This window comes from Anser anser, assembly GCF_964211835.1.
Source record: "Anser anser genome assembly, chromosome: 3".
NCBI classification, from domain to species: Eukaryota; Metazoa; Chordata; class Aves; order Anseriformes; family Anatidae; genus Anser; species Anser anser.
In genome coordinates this window covers 113,440,020-113,457,052 of record NC_139722.1, presented here as the reverse complement: position 1 = coordinate 113,457,052, position 17,033 = coordinate 113,440,020, and the positions used below count along the sequence as shown (strand labels likewise).

The window sequence follows — 17,033 nt, the reverse complement described above, 5'->3', positions numbered from 1 at the left end:
ATGGGTCTTCGAGAATGCAGCAGGATAGGGAGGAGTCCCCAGAGAGTCTGAAACCTACATCCGTCTTCACTTGTCTGTATATTCAGCTTCACTCACGGTATGTTAACAAAGCAAGGAAGAGTAAGGAAAATCTTTTTATTCATTGTCTTCTGTTCTTTCCCCCATTTAATCCACACCAAACAGGAAGAACTACTGAGCTAACACCAAGTAGATGAAATTGTATTTTCCACAAGACAACTTCGGGCGCCAAGTGGAAATATTTCAAATGACACTTTCATCCAAGAACTCTGTTGAACCTGCATAAAAATCACTTCCAACAACATAACCACTCTGCTTCTACATTCCAGGGTTTTAATACTTGCTTTTTGCTCTTTGTAAGCTTACCCAGTCAGAGCAATTTAGAAGGAGTGGCTACCACCACCAGAAGGTCACTGACAGTTTACGCAAAGCCAAAATTTGTTACCGTAATGCCCTTGTTCATACTAAGCACGGCTTGCTTTTCAGCCCCAAATCACAGCAAAGCAATTTACAGTCACCTCCATACCTCTCTTCTCTCTCTTGTTGGCTGACCTCTTCCTACCACACAAAGTCAGCTGCCAAATGCAGCTTAAAGGAAACAAAGGCATCTTGTCTAGTCTGTGACCATTTCATTAAAAGGCTCAAATTCCACATAACAAGAAACAGAACAAAAAGCCATGGAGTTATTTTTATGTAGTAAAGATTTGCTACTGAGATCAAGTTCACAACTTATTCTATCTCCACTACTCTTTGGTTCCTCCTAATTACTTTTGGGGTCTTGGACTTGCTGCTTTAAAATGCAGGTATTTTATGGATTTAGCAGCTCCCGAGTTTAGTGTTCCAAAACAAATGCAATTCAATCAGGTACAACAAGTGCTTCATAGCACTCAGCAGAAGTACATTGCCAACAAGCTCCTTCTTGTTTACAGAAGAAAAATCTCTTCACCCCCTTTGCATTCTCCGAACAACTGTATGACAAATAAGGTTGGCTGAGGTACAACTTTTACCACCAAAAACAAAACAGAAACCTGTAGATGACCGACCTAAAACAGCATACAAAGTTATCAATTACTGAATTTCACGGCACTCAGACGGGAGCTAAGTGAACCCTCTCACAAAGCACACTTATAGCCCTCTTTTTGGTTGTGGAGTGGAGGGAATGCATGCAGGCTCCCCACTTGCTCCTCCACTAACGATCTTTTCTATTATTATTAAAGTGCTTTGAAGAGAACAAAGTCCCTTCCATTAGGGCTCGTAAGAGGGCAGCATCTCTGCTTGGCAGCAGATTACCTAACCCAGTGAGATGAAGTTGAGCTAGAGACACTATGCTCACCTGGTGACGCCCCTGTTCAGGGAAGGATGCTTGGCCACTCAAAAGTGTTCCTGGGAGGTACCCTATCCCCAACATCTAACAGATACATCATTGCCAAGACACACAAATCCAAGGATTTCAAGAAAATGCTTCAAAGTTGAAGTCAGACTTCACTGCACAAAGGATTCAGAACCCCAGATTACATAGCTCTTTCAGCCAAGAAGGACCTCTTCAATACAGGAACTCTCCTTCAACATGTAATGTTGGGCTGCCATTACACTAGGCTTCAAAATAACAGTGTGCAAGTCCTTTCCCTGTAGAATCATGGTTTTCTGGATCACTGTTCAGGTATGTGATTTATGAGATTAAAAATTCCCATAAAATAAACAAGAATCCAAAAGTATGCGCACCCAACACCTCGGAGAAGTGCTCAATATTCACATTGGTGCTTTAGGGGCACAGGGATACTGAGCACCTCTAGAAAACGCGTTCTGTTATTGCCCGTCTTGGTCTCCAATGCATGTGAGCACATGCTGCATAGAGGCTCAGCGCATCATCCTGTCAATGCCAGTGGGCACCGACACCTGCACAGGAGGGTGAGCTGACATCTGAGCTGTACCCACAACACATATTTCTAATGTAAGATTAGGCTGATTTCAAGTGAGGTGAAGGTAGTGGGAAATAAACACAGTCAGGCTGAAAAACATGGAGTTATAGGAGATCTGAGACACAGCACATAGACGAGGCAAAAGGATGCACAACCTAGTTGAACTTACCTTCATACTTAAGAAGGGAGATAAGACGGAGAAAAAGGGAATGGGGAAGAAAGTTCACAAACAAACTATAATTGTAATTCTGTACAAAGCAGCAAGTACTTGTACTGTCCAAAATATTTTTTTTTTCTTTTTAAATCCAAGTCACTATGATCCTTTGATGTTCTAGTATTTATGTGGAAACAACTTTCCTATAGGTTAGAAATAGCATCTCCTACACCAACTGCTTTTTATCAAAGAATCCAGTATTCAGAATTAAACTCACCTTTTCACATGTCTGAATTAAAAATCTAATTCACAAACTGCTGAAGGTCTGCTTATATAGGTCAAGGTTGCTCAGGTTCATTGCTTTGTATATTACATTTTAAAGAATGCTCTAAATTCAAGGTTTTTAACTTTTTAATCTATAGGGAAAACTTTCTGTAAACTCAGATTAACGACTGCTAATGCACTGAAGAAAGAAAAACGAAAACCTTCCTCCTACTATAAAAACAAAATAGTGTGGCCTCTGTTTCTTTTCTGATAAGAGTCTTAAATACCAAACATTTAACTGCATAATAACATTTACTGGCAGCCAGGCAGCCTGCTTAGCAGATATATAAAGCAGGTAAAAGGAGAAAAAGTTAATTTCTTGGCTGAATGATTCCATCGGTAGCTATAGGGCAAACTAGAAAGTCTTTTAGTAAAGTAGCAGTTGATTCTTCTATCAATCTGCAGCACACATACTCTTCCAAGGAATGCATTAAATATGAAAATCATATCCCGTTATCATCTGTTTCCAGCTTTCAGCCCAGTAAGCTTTTCTTAATGAATGCTGTAGCCTAAGGGACAAGCATGCTGTTGGCTTTTCTGAATAATGGAGTGATGCTACCATTTTTGCTTATTACAATATCGACTAGCTGAGGGGGTTTCACACAGTCACAAGTGACTACTCTTGCCAGCATGCTCCAAGTTATTACAAGATGTTTTTAGACATTTCATCTAAAAGAGCTTTACTGCTTTTAGCGAAGAAAACAGCTATGGTCTTGAACTGTATCATTTATATGGAGATAGGAGGAGGGATTAGAAGCCTGCATTACTGCAGATATATAGCAGAATATATTTAAGTATTCCTTGTCAGTCTTTTTGTCTGTTACTTAGATAGGCAATCTCTTTTTGCTTCTTCTGAGAAAAGGTCAAAATTCACAAAATTGTAAATACACTACACAAAATCAACAGCTGTTTTTTAAAATATCATTCATTAAGAATACTATTTGCACATTATAACTTCTGTGTTGAACAAAAAACACCACAAACATTTTGAGTTTTCTCCCCCTTTTTAATCAAAATAATTGCACTTTTTACCCAGATTCTCTACTTCACTCAGGCTCTAAGCAATATTTCACTACAGCTGCCACAACAAAAAAATCCCCACAAAGACCGCTTAGCCCTGTCTGCCTCTTAATGCAGCAGCTCAGTGGAAAGAACAGTGTAATAAAACACGTTTCCCACACACCCACTCTCTGCATTACCTGCTTGTTGTATTCTTTCTCGTCACCTTGTGCTGACAAGTTGCCCTCTCGAAGCGATAACACACTTTTAATTTCTCTCCCATACCATTCCTAAATGTGAAAAAAAAATCCATTACATAAAATTAGAGGGAAAAAAACCAGCCAACAAACCACAAATCAGTAAATACTGCTTTCCAAACTATGCATTTTCAATTGTAGTATCCTGGCATCATTTTTCGCTTGGTCTATGTTTAAAAAGCCAGAAGCCCCCTTTTCTCCTAATTTTTACCGCTTACCTGAACAAATGCTATGACTTGTACACAACCTTCAGTAGGTTTTTCATACACATTTATTCATTCACCTAATCTAGAAGTCTACTGTATTATTTATGCTGTATCAAGACAATGACTCCACTGCTTTGGGATTACGTGAGCTTCAGGATTCGTTTTTCTTTTATGTACATCTTACAACTCATTGAGCTCTTATAAGGAAAGATATATGGCAGATGTTATAAAGAGCAGCCCAGCATGAAAATCAGCTTGCTCTAATGTTGCTAACAAACAACTGCATAAAACATTTTCACCTCCACTACATTGTTTAATTGACCAAATGTAATGCATTCATAGTAGGACTACTGCTTAAAAGCCAGGCACATGCAGCACCTATAATTAATCCTATTTGTTAGTAAATGTAAACCCCAATAACCAGTTACATTGGTCCTGAATGAAAGCACTTCAACACCTATTCTGCATCAAGTAATATGCATAAAGACAAATCTTTAGAACAATTAACTTCACCAACCCTGCACTTCATACCAATGGTGTACTCAGCAAGTCTGCTGTATTCCGGGCAATGGAAGCCTTTCATAAAATTATAAACAACAACTTTTAAAAAACAGAATCTAACCACACAAGAGTTAAATTCAAAAGAAACTCAGATATAACTACTGGATTTTCCTGAAAGCTTGAGTGATTTTACTTCAACTCCCCAGAATTACTGAGCAGACTGCAGACAAACACAGGAAGAAAACAAAAAAGAAAACAACGAAACAGCAAATCTTTCTAAAACAAAAACTTTTTTCACCTACAGCAAGTAATAAGTTGTGTGCATAATTATGATAAAGCACTCTTAAAGGACATTCTCAAGCAAAAAAAAGAAAAAGTAATAATTTCTGTGAGTGTACTTCCATGCTAGATTAAATGATTACATGCTTCATAGTTCTCCAAAACAAGGTAGCTTTTCATAATTGTAGCATAAAGAGTATGTAATCTGTGCTTTGTTCAACAGCTCAGAAAAAGCAAGTCTAAGCCAGCAAAAATAAAATGGATGGATGGCACAGAAATATCAAAATGGAAGCAATGAATGAAAACACTGCATGCATATCAGCCCATGGCACAGCTGTGACTCACAAAAATACATTGTAACAGCCTACCACAGGGGGAAACTCAAACTAGTATGCACCAGGGTTGCTCAAAAAAAATCCCTAAAACACAACAGGGAAAGTCCAGCATCACAAGATACTCCTGACCTCAATCTGCTTTAAAACAAAACAAAGAACCACAAGGGACTCGCACACCCACCCCAGGGACAGCCTCTAAACTGCACGTCACTAAACTGATGCAAAGAAAAGATGTTTATCAATGTCACCAGACCCAACAGACTATAAAAATTACCAGACATTGACAGGAATATAGCTGTGCGAGGAAGTTATGAATGTAGGTATACAGCCATGTGATGCTTGCCAGACGATTGGTTTATGAGTAAGTCAACTGCCACCATTAGAGAGATCTACATCTTCAGAGAGCTTCCTTACTTCCAAAGGCAGGGAGAGAAGCTATTAAGCCCCCAGGCACCTGCTCTGTACGCTGAAGCCCATGACAATACAAAAGTGACCTTCCAAACTGGAAATATAAGCACAAACCCACTGACATCTCAAAGGGAGTGTTAATCAACATGAACAGTTCTCATCACTCCATCTCAAAAGGGATACTGAGGGCATTCCAGAAAAAGCTTTAAAAATTACTACAGGCATAAAAATTCCATTTGAAGAGACAAAAGAAAAGATTAGGGCTATTTACTTTAAGATGAGCATTGGAAGGCAGGGTTAATATATTGTGAGTTACAACTAATGGCAGAGTAGTTTGAAGCCAGATAGTCATTTTGCTTAATACAAAACCAAGATTCTTGATGCAATCAGAGACAACTAATTTAAAAACATTATGTTTTTAACCACAGTACAAAGATAGAGTGTAGGACTTGTTACATTACACTAATGCAAAAAAGCTTATAAGGGTTCAAAGACCCTTCATTAACGTTAGCATCAATAGTTTAGAGGATTTTTGGGAGAACAGATTCACATTTCAAGTCATGCATTTATCTACTGAAAGGAACTTTTCTAAACGAAGAACTGCATTCAAAGGCTTTCTTGTCCTGTGCAGCTAGCGAAAGCCAAACCAGACAGTAAGAAAAAAATAAAGCACATTGCTGTTTCTACATCCCTACTTCAGAGTAAGCTCTAATAATGCTTCCTACTGTTGTTTCCAGAGCACACTATGAGAAAAGCTTAAAAAAAATATTTTAAATGAAGGTTCACTTGTTTTTAAACTTCTACATCGCTTTACACTTTTTTCCCTCCTGCTCCCTGTTTGTGTCGCAGTCTGATTCCTTCCTTCTCTTACCTTTTTTCAGAAGTGCTCATACCTTTCTTTCCCCATATTTGCTGTAACTGTAACCCCCCAGCTCAGTCAATCCACATTTTTCTTTCAGCCCTGTATCACTGTTATCCAAAGGTGCTGGTGCATATTTCTTGAACCTAAACACAGGATTTTTTTAAACACCTCCTTTTAAAAGGATCATAGTCTAAGCTCTACTATCTCAGATGAAATTGCATGTGTCCCTGAGTATGAAAAGGAAAAAAAAATGTATACTTGGATAAGGTTGTTCCAGTTTTAACTCAAACTGCACTTCAGACAAACAAAAGCCATCACAGCTGAGTTCTAGACAACCATACTGTATTGTGTTAGTATCACACAACAGGGGCTTAAAACACCCCAATTAGTTTGTTTCCTCCCCTCTTTTATTCCAGCAAGCTAAAAAAAAGGGCAGAATCACATAAATGTCTCCACCAACTGTTTTTGAAAAATGCTACTTCTCTTAGAAAGCAGATATAAACACACTTACCTCCCAGAAAAAAAATTTTCTATTTCAGCCCCCCAAAACTTGACTCCATATATAAATGGCATGAGCACAAGCCATTTTTTTGAATCTGAGATCATTTCCAATCTATATGACTTTGGGATATCCCAAATTATTCTTCAGTGAAGTAACACAAAATAGTAACATCTCAATTACTCAAGGTGATGAAAACTCCCTGGGTTTTAATTTACCAGCCCAGAGAAAAAGTTCAAAATTTTACAGCTCTGAATGCAAATGAATTAAACATACGTACATGTAAAACCATTAAAAGCAAAGACCTAGGTGATTCAACAAGACTGTCTAGTAACAGAACTGACTGCAAACTCATTTTAGATCTGCTTTAGTCCAAATAGTTCCAACACAGTAATTTGTTTTAACAGAAGTCACTTAGTCTTACACCTTCTTTGTTGGCAAAGAAAGTGCAATAGGTAGGGGCAAGCCTAGCTATGGCTACTTACGGCAATCACACCAGCATAATTAAACACGTGTCCTGAAACAGCTTCAGTGAAATATATTGTGGCTTTTTAGGCGATAGAAAGCCTTAGTAAAATGTAATCTTAATAAAAAAGTTTATGAAAATATTAGAACTCTAGTCCTCTTTTTGTCCTAACCTAGACCTGCTGTTTTATTACCATTATAACTCCAAACACACGATACAATCCATCTCCACAGTTTTTTGATGTCAGTTCTCCCTCACTTCCAAGAAACTCATAAGGACACAGCACTGTACTACAGGCCAAACATACAGTTCTGTGAAGTGCTACTGACTATCTCTGCAGCTACAGTTGTGTCTACTACCTCATTTACTAGTACAGTTTGGGGTTTATTTCAAATTCCGCTTTAAGCACTCTTAAACATGGCATGAAGTTTCACCAGCCTGGATGTGCAAAATACACCTATTCAGCAACCCCTGTAGTAATAACAAGCACTAATGCAGTAAGTCTTCTAGAAAGTTACTTCCATCTTCTGAATTAGCTCTGAACTTGAAGTTTTCATATGAGCTTCAAACTGGTTCAATTCCTTTAAAATGGCCTGATTTCGCAGAAGAGCTCTTTTTTGTCGTTCGTTTAATTCTTCCAAGTATTTTTTCAGCTTCGTGTACTTTAGTTTCATTCTGCAAGAGAAAGAAGAAGAACATGTACTTAAAGAGTATGAAATTAAACCAAACATTTCTATTACAACCACTTTTCTTCAGGCACATACATACTAACACTTATGTAGGAGCTGCCCAACTGTCCAAAGCTACACTATACAACCAAAAGGACATCACTGTTATATAACGTAAGGTTTAAAAAGGATTTTTGGTTTGGTGCTCAAAAAGATAAAACATTTCAAAAATTTCATAAGTTTGTTCGGAATGGGTTATGCTTTGAATTAATGTGATACACATGTCTAAGATGAAAACTGTATTTAGAAGAGCGTGTTCTGCAAGTCAAACATACTGTGAACTAAGGCTGTGGTTTTACAACTGCTTTAAGCCAACCTAAATCCATGTTGCCACCAAAAGGGGCATCTCACTCCAGGCCTTTATTTCTTTTTTGGGCCAATACTATATACTATGCACCCAAGGCAAATTAGGCCAAGAGCAATCCAACTGAAAATCCGTTTGAACTATTTCTCAGCCACCAAAAAACAGATTCACTTTCAGACAGACCTATTTTCTTGTCTGTTTATAAGGCAGCTGGACAAGTATTAGTGTCAAAGGGAACCTGTGAACCAAGGGCATACAGAATCTCATCTGTTTAGGGCTCAACCTGTCTATAGGTCAGCTTAAATTGGTTGTGAAGTTGCAACCTAACCCCCCCCCCCCAAGAGACAATATTTTGACAGACACTCCAGTTCAAATTCTGTTGAATTAAAATAAATCAAATTAAAAGTGAAAACAAAGTGCACGTGTATCTTTGTGCACGAGGCATTTTTTCTTCAATATAATCTCTATTTTCTAAAGTCCCTCTTTCAGAAGAGAAGTCTCCAAGGGACTTGCCCATGATTGCACCTAGCCCTCAGTCACTTGAACTAAAATTGAAGAGTCACCTCTCTGGCTTTACAAAACACAGCTAAGGAAAGAAACACTACAGAAACAAGAATGCCTAAAAATCTGCTCCTTTCTGGAATCCAGGTGCCCTTCCTGGCAAGCTAAGAGACTTCCATCCATGCAGACACCACAGTCCAGATCCTCTTCTGGAAGGGAGGCTTCTGCAGTCACTGTTTCAAAGAAACAACATGTGCTTTTCATACTATTTTCTTTTAAAAACAGATTTATGGCAAAGTTCTTCCCAAACTCAAAAAAAAAATAGAACTACATAGGATATAAGAAAGCTAGGATCTTTTGATACACATATGCTCACTGGAAGGCCATCAGTTCTGGAACCTGTTCCCCTCCATTCTAACTTGATCAGGGCAGGAATTTCACAGTTCAAAGACAAAAAGGAGATTAAAAAAAAAAAGAGAGAAGCTTTGTTCACAAGAGAAGGAACCACACCAAATTAAACTTAACATTTGGTAACTGGCAGCAAGTTCAAATCATTTGGTCTTCCGCAATAAGGCTATCAATAGCAATGCTTATAACCTCATGGATGTTTATATATAACAGTATCCATAGGACAAGAGAATGCAAACACAAATCTGAACAGTTGTTTAATATACATGGCCAGAGTAACAAGTGTTTGTGTTTTGTTTTTTATTCCCCCCCCTTTGAAAAAAAAAAAAAGACTGTATGCGCAATTCACATTAAATAGTTAATGCAGAAACAATCCAGGGAGCTAGGACCAGAACCTAGAATATCCTGTAGTACTTCCTAAAACTTTTAAGACATTCTAAGACCCTAGAATTTTGTAGCACAAAGCGCTAGAAAGAAAAGGCTTTCTATCTTTAACACTACAGTGATTTCATGAAAAGTTGCACAAAACTAACTTGCAAAATAGTTATTACTAAGATGGTAATGTTTCAATATTGATAGAATAAGGTAGTTATGTTACCAATTAAATCTTCTGCAGTAACTACAAGGCATTTTAAATGTAATCTAAGATTCATATGTATATAACTTACTGTTACAAAATCAATGTCAAGATAACATTCTAAAAGCATCCCGTGACTCTGAAGTCTTTGTAACTAAAAAAAGTCTATAACAAGTTTTTTAATAAACTTACAGGTATGCATCAGATTTTTTGTATTCCATCAGTTTTCTTTCCAATTCCAGCCTTCTGGTTTCACTAGAAGAAAGCAAACAAAAATATTTCATAATTTAAATTCTCAAAACGCAAGAAGTCAAACATTATACAGAGCATAAAACTTCTCAGAGTATGGAACACATTTCTCCTACAGATTGGTAGTCTTAATTCTTGATCTGCCAGCCAAGCTTGTCACAAAAAAAAAAAGTTTTTACTTCCCCTCTGCTTCTCACTGGAAGAAGAGCTAGGTTGTTTTAAAGGGAGGGCAACAAAGAGATGACAACGCGTAAACATGTATATATCCACTTAAACCCCAATAGCACAGCCAAAGAGACTCCTGCACAGTTTAAGTTCCTATTTCAAGTCCTTTCTCCAGCAGCCCCTGGAGGTGCTCCAAGCACTGAGATCCTCTCCCCCAGTCCAAGTCACTCAACAAACCACTTTCAATGCAGGAAATATTTGGCTTAAGTTGCTCAAACAGGCAGTATTTTATGTAATAGTTTTTAACTTAAAATCAGCTACATATTTCAGACTCACGCATTAAAATCAAGTACATCTAGAGATACGCTAGCATTACCTGCCGGAACTACTAAAGGGCAACAGATAAAAGTAACAAAAAAAATTTATGGTTGTTAAAATGCTGCAGGGCCATCTGTAGCTGCCAAAAGCAGTGCAATGGTATAGGTCCATGGGGAAATTCATACTGCTTGAGAACAAGCTCCATGCCTGACCCACAACATAATTCAGAGACCCATTTTCAGAAGGAGTAGGACAGAATAAAGGTGGTAATATTAGTTAATGACTGTTTCTGAAAAGGAGCAACTACCCCATCAGCAAAAATCAATTGATGAGACAAGGGCTTCCAGTAGACACACACTACAAATCCTGCAACAATCAAAGCAAGTACCTTAAGTTGTTCATTAAAAATAATCACCAACTTTTATTAGCTAGGAAGGCCACATAGGTGAGAGAGCTATGGGCATACATGTGAGACTGCATGCAGCCATATGACTATGCATGCTTTTCCACACATCCATGCGCTCCCCTACAAACATGCATGTCACAGCCACACGTATTTGCCTCCTCCCAGTTGCCCTGCACAGAGGAAAGCAAAGAAAACCTTCCTGCTTCTTAAGTCTGCAAGATCAAGGCATACATTTTATCCATCTGATCCTGCCACCGTCTGAAACAAGATTACGTTTTCATGTCATGTATGCAATTTAAAAGCCACGCTTCATCTGGGATCTCATCCTTTCAATTTCCTTTTACATGATGGACAGCTAAGCAAAAGCAGATTTCAAGATCTTGTTTTTACACTTCTAGAAGTAATTTTCATGACTCGATGAAGAACACTGTGATATCCTGATGGATGTAAGAGTCAATGGATGCGAACAGCCATTGGCTCCAATTCTGTTTCTCATCCTCTGATACCACAGGTTGCACAGCACATCGCACTCCCTGGTCCCTGAGAGATCATTTCCTTTCTACCAGCGTCCCACTCGCTAGTCAGTGCTACAGATGTTTAGGCAGCACCTGAGTATATAAATAAGGTCTTCTCTAGAGCGAAGAGAAAGTATAAAAACCATCAGGTATGAGCCTTGCAGCATTTGACTACCATCATTACAGATGCCTGAAATGGTTACTGCAACACTTGGGGTGTTTTGCAGCACACCTCTCTGTCCAAGCAATGATTTAGAAGACATCAAAACTATTTTGTTTGGTAGCACAGATTCCGACAAAGTTCCAGTGCAGTTTCTTAGTGTCAGTGGCGGAAGTGAGGCTTGAAGCAATACAGAGACTATTTTGACCACTCCATTACTACACCACCTCCCTTTTACCTGAAAAATAAAGCTCTCAGCCTGAAGCTTCTATTTGTATCAGGTTAAAGCACTGCAAACAGCCAGTTATAAACTTTATTCTTAAAGAGGCAAAAATAGAACACTTCAGGACTTCGTAAGGATCCAGGTGGCTTTTTCAAACAACCCTGAACCTTCAGTCTGCAGAGAAAGCATGTTTCTTTGGGATTTGAAAGCAGAATTAAATTCCCTGTTCAACCACAAGCTCTGTCTAATCTCTAGCATTTCACCAGGCATCGACCTGTAGTGATATCTGATCCTTCACCTCCTATTCAAAGCAGCAGGACCTGCCTCAATATTTTTTGAGATACCAGGCCCTAGTCTCTTTGTGCTTCAGTTCTGCATCTATAATATAGGAATAACAGTACTACTGTGATGATACCCTGTTGAGAAAAGTACACAAAAAATTGTGAAGCACTTAGATACGATGCAATCTTTCCATAGAAGTAAGAAATGTAATTTTTACAGTTGTTTTTCCACACCAATCTGACATTAAATCAACTGTTGAACACTGAGCTGTATCCAACAGCCTAGCCTGGCACCTGGACAGAGCCTGCTCAGGGCATGCCAGTAGGTATCATGTAAGGCTTTGGCCAGAAAGACAAAACAAGCCAATTAACCAACTACAGCATTCAGCCCACTTCCGTAAAAGGCGCAAGCAAGCATGCAAAAGAGAAACAAAGAGTTGTTTTTGCAGCTAGCCAGTTTTCTTCAGAACAGCACAAGCTAGCTTTCTCACGGAGTAAAAAAGGCGGCACAGACTCAGTAAGAGCAGCAGCCACTTCACCACTCAAGTCCTGGAGAAGCACGATGCTCAAAGCCTCCTGCAGGCAAATCCAATCCCCCGGACAGGTTTGAGTGGGCCTGTTCAGCACCACCTTCTACAAACACACGTAACTGATACCAGCAAATATTTTGGAAGCTAATAAACCTGTTTTACACACTCTGCTCAAAACTTGTCAGTATTTGCACATGTTTACAGCAAATCACCCGTAGCATGAGGCATCTGGCCTCACTGTTTGAGGAGGATGCTAATTTCAAAGTTAGTCACGGCGTTAAGTACAACACTTAGCTAAATAATGTATCTACTTCATCTCAAACACTGCCTCTCTCACCAGCAAGATTAAACGCTGAGTAATCACAACACGGTCAGTTCTGTATTAAACACCAAGGTAAACACTCTGCCCCAGTTCATTTATTATCTTAGACACCCAAAATCTAACTGTCCATAATTTTGCTCACACAGACACTACTGACCTGTCTACAGAAACCTATGCCCGCAGCAGTGTTTATATCTCGACTGGACTAAGTACCAGCATTAAGAAATAAAATTCAGCAAATAAAGTCTAAGATATACATTAAGATAGTTATGTTTTTTGCACAAGATTAATTTGCACCAAGCATTTCAAAATTCATGTATTTAGAGGAAAAAAAAGAGAGATGAAAACAGGAAGAAAAGAAATATTCACAAGAGTTCCCTCTGAGCTCACCAAGAGACAGGTGGGAGACACAACCAAGCAACAGCTTCCTCCACCACATGCAAGCTCTTGCATATATGGCTCCTTAGCCATAGCTCCCTGCTTGCTTAAACTGAAGACCTCAAAGCAGGACTGCAATCTGGAGTGAAACAGCTATTGGGTACTTCAGGTCTTAAAACAGGTGACTTGAAATAGGATCAGTGCAGAATTTCCAAGGTGGGACTTAAAAAGCTGAAGTGATCCAGTGATTTTACTAAAAGTTTTATATCTTTTTACATTAATGTTTAGAATAAAAATTATCGCTTTACCTGTGAAATTCCAAAAAGGCAACTGCCTCTGCAGCACCATTGCCAGAGGTAACCCTTCAAACTCCCCAAACAGCAGCATACAACTTATTTACCTGGATCTGGGGTAAACGGTTACACATTTGTCAATGCCATCACTACAATTTATTTTTTTTTAATATATATGTTAAAGCACAGGCAATTCAAGCACGCCAGGTAGAAAAGGTCCGTTTATTATCACAACATTTGTCAGCTGGGTCTCCAAAGGAAGCATGGCTCATGCAATCACACTGCCTGCCTGCAATCCCCTGCCCCAAATGACTCCTGAACCTCCTGGTGTAAGCAAATAAGACAGAGGAGCTGGTGCCTGTGATGCGGTCTGTTCCTGGTGGTTTCAGAAGAGCTGGCAAGGGGCAGCCCACACGTGCAGTGTGGGACCCGATGGCAGAGACGTGACCTGACGCAGAGACGTGGCCGGCATGGCCCAGAGCCTCAGGGGGCTCAAGGCACCTCTGCTCCTAGCAGGGGGATAGCTGCACATAGCCACATTGCTCAAAGCAGTATGCAGGCTTGAGCACTGGGATTTTAATCTGCTCTCTCCCTTCATTTTCTGATGCCATGGTCTAGATATGCTGCCTTCCCTATCAAGGACCTACAACTTCTGTAACTTCTAGACAATAAAAAAATACCACGATGCTGTATATGTTCTCCCCCAATTTCTTTCCCAATGGAAAGTCATTCCTGTTTTGTTTGCTATTGGTCTTCTGGACCAAAACAGGACGTTAGCAAAGCCGCACGCAGCATTTCTGCCGAGGCGCTACCTGAAGGCAGCGTTAGACCTGCACGCTCAGGTTCTCATCACCTCGGCGTTACTACTTCTACTACCTCTGCGCGGAGACGCTACCGTGAGACGCGACACACGCCTGACGGGAGCCAGGCGCCGTTAAGAAGCGGCTCCCAGCGGCGGGGCCTCGGCCGGTGGAGCAGCGCCCACGGCATCCAGCCCCTACGGTGGTCAGCGGCCAGGGTCCCCGGAAGGCCCGGTGCGGCTCGGTCAGTGCCGGCGCGGCCCGCAGGGGCCTAGCGAGCGAGCGGGAGCGGTCCCCCGGGAGCGCGGCGCGGGGGTCCCCTCACCTGTCGCGGAGGCGCCGCAGGAGGCTCCCGGTGCCGCTCCCGGTGCCAGGGCCCCCCTCCCGGCTCATGCCGCGCTGTTTACGGCCGTGGCCAACGCGACGCCTCCCGCCCTGCCCCGCGCCGCCACGCCCCGGAAGGCCCCGCCGCGCGTTGCCATGGCGATGGGGCTGGTGGTGCGCGGGAGGGATCGAAGCGGGACCTGGCCCCGGGCCCGGCCTGGCCGCGTGGCCCTGGGGAGCCCGCGGGTAGCACGGCAAACGGGGGTGGCACGGCTGCCCGCTCTGCGCCCACTCATCGTGAAAACGGCAGGCTCGAGCCTCACGTGGTGTATGCACGCCTCTGTGCACATAAATACATGTATGTATACATGTGTGTACGTAAATACATACGTATAGCATATCCGTAGGTATATGTGGACATAAATACATACATGTATGTATACCTGTCTGTACATAAATATGTATACATACGAATACATACACATACATGTGGGTACGCAGCCATTGGGCTGGCCCCCATGGCAAGGAGACACCTGAGGCACTGCTGCCTGCAGAGCTGTGCCTGAGCTGCTCCCAGACCTGGCAATGCTATGTCAGGGATCGTAGCAAGCTGACCCACAGCGAGCTCTTCCACAGCGAGAGATATCCCCACGGCGAGAGGTGTCCCCATGGCGAGAGCTGTCCTTGGGGCAAGGCAGGGCTCAAGGGAAGCACCCGTGCTCCCAGAACAGGGCCATGGACAGTCTGCAGACCTAGCAAGGGCCTGAGGCATTTTGTTGAGGGAAATCTGCGGTGTGACCTTTGGGACAGCAGGGGACTGGAGATTTACACCATTTATTCCTAAATTATTACTTACACTGTTAATTTAACATGAAATCTGTTAATTCAATGATTACTACAGCTGTTCAAATGGTTGTAGTGCAGAGTCGAGTCTCCAGGCTGCCATCTTTTTTATAACCTTGAGGTAGTAATCTCCATGTCTCAGCCCCCCTCAGAAAAATGGAGGAAATAGAGATTTTGCAAGGTGCTAGGACATAAATCCAAAAATAACTGGGAGCTGATGAACACTTACAGTAAAAGGGGCCATGGTGATGTACCAATACCAATGCCAATGCATAAATCGTGTGAGGAGTGGGTATTGGACAACAGGGAATTTCCAAGACTTATATCACATTAAAACCAGTAAGGCAAGCATACTGTCTGGGGCACAGTGAGTCTAAAATTCTAACATACACAGGGAAAAATGACAGCTCTGTTTTTACTCCCTTTAACAGTTTGCTTTATTGAGTTTATAGTACACAGGGAAACAAAAGGAAAAAAAAAGAAAAAAGAAAAAAAAACAGAAAATGCAAATGGCTGATTTCCATTTGTATAGAAACCAAACTTTTCAATAAAATTCACAATTGCTCCTTCTCTGAATCGTGACCTTGTCCAGTTGGCACAGCTTATTAATGTTTTCAGACCAAACTCTGTTGGTCAGTGGAAAAAGTCGCACCACCTTCAGTGAGCACTGGGGCTGCCAAGACAAGCCCCACATCTCCAGCATAAACAAAGTGGGAAAGAAAAGCACATTTTCATTTTCAGATAAAAACTTAGATCCCTTTGAAATTAAGTTGCCAAACCAGTGCTTAAATTCACCAATAAAGATGATTCATCCCATACTGAGAGGGTATTTGAATTTAAGGTGAAGCAATACTACATCAATGGCCAAAATTGTGTGTAGCTAGAAAATGTTTAAGCATAATTATAGCAGCAATCAGTATACAATTAGTATGGGATCATCATCATAATTACCCTTCATTAGAACTTCTGCCCAACAACGGGGATATGAAAGCATCAGTTTCACTTACAGGGTAATACTGCCATGACTGAGGGCATCACTGGGGCCCTAGAAGAGAGCCACTACACTCTAGTTGCACAGGGCTCATGGGCTCCAGAGCCTCAGGAGTAGCTTCAGACTCCAGCAGCGGTGACCCTGTCCCATGGATTGGGTCCTCTGCCAGGTCTTGAGCCTGTGTACATCCATTCACCTGCATCCTCAAACTGGGATCACCAAATTTAAATGTAAAGCAAAAAGCTTTGCTGGAGTGATGCAGTGGTACTTAATAGTTCCCAAATTAGCTTCTGTCACTTGAATAACCATAGCTGCTGTCTGGCTTAGCCTTTGCATATCTATTATAAATAAATGGCTCAATAAGATATGGAAGGTTTTAGCTCATGTAAGAGCCTGCCTACTCAAGAAAATACACATGCAAAGGATTTGCAGATTTGGGAGCCTTTATTATTGAATTCACATAAGATGCACTCCTAATAAAAGATGTACT

At 40.9% G+C, this 17,033-nt stretch overlaps 1 protein-coding gene across 6 annotated transcripts in view; it reads right to left on the bottom strand.

Annotated features, from left to right (window-relative positions):
- KIZ (kizuna centrosomal protein) overlaps positions 1-17,033 on the bottom strand; it is a 61,399-nt gene that overhangs the window by 36,937 nt on the left and 7,429 nt on the right. For 2 of the 6 annotated variants that reach the window (XM_083832651.1, XM_083832650.1), the window contains exons 1-4: positions 14,711-14,860; positions 9,938-10,000; positions 7,750-7,902; positions 3,615-3,705 (exon numbers count right to left, since the gene is read on the bottom strand). In XM_083832651.1, coding sequence (XP_083688777.1) covers positions 3,615-3,705; positions 7,750-7,902; positions 9,938-10,000; positions 14,711-14,778 — 375 coding nt within the window. In that variant the 5' untranslated portion in view covers positions 14,779-14,860. Of the gene's footprint in view, positions 1-3,614; positions 3,706-7,749; positions 7,903-9,937; positions 10,001-14,461; positions 14,592-14,710; positions 14,861-17,033 lie in introns of those variants that run through there. The other 4 variants (XM_083832655.1, XM_083832652.1, XM_083832653.1 and 1 more) reach the window with 3 other exon arrangements.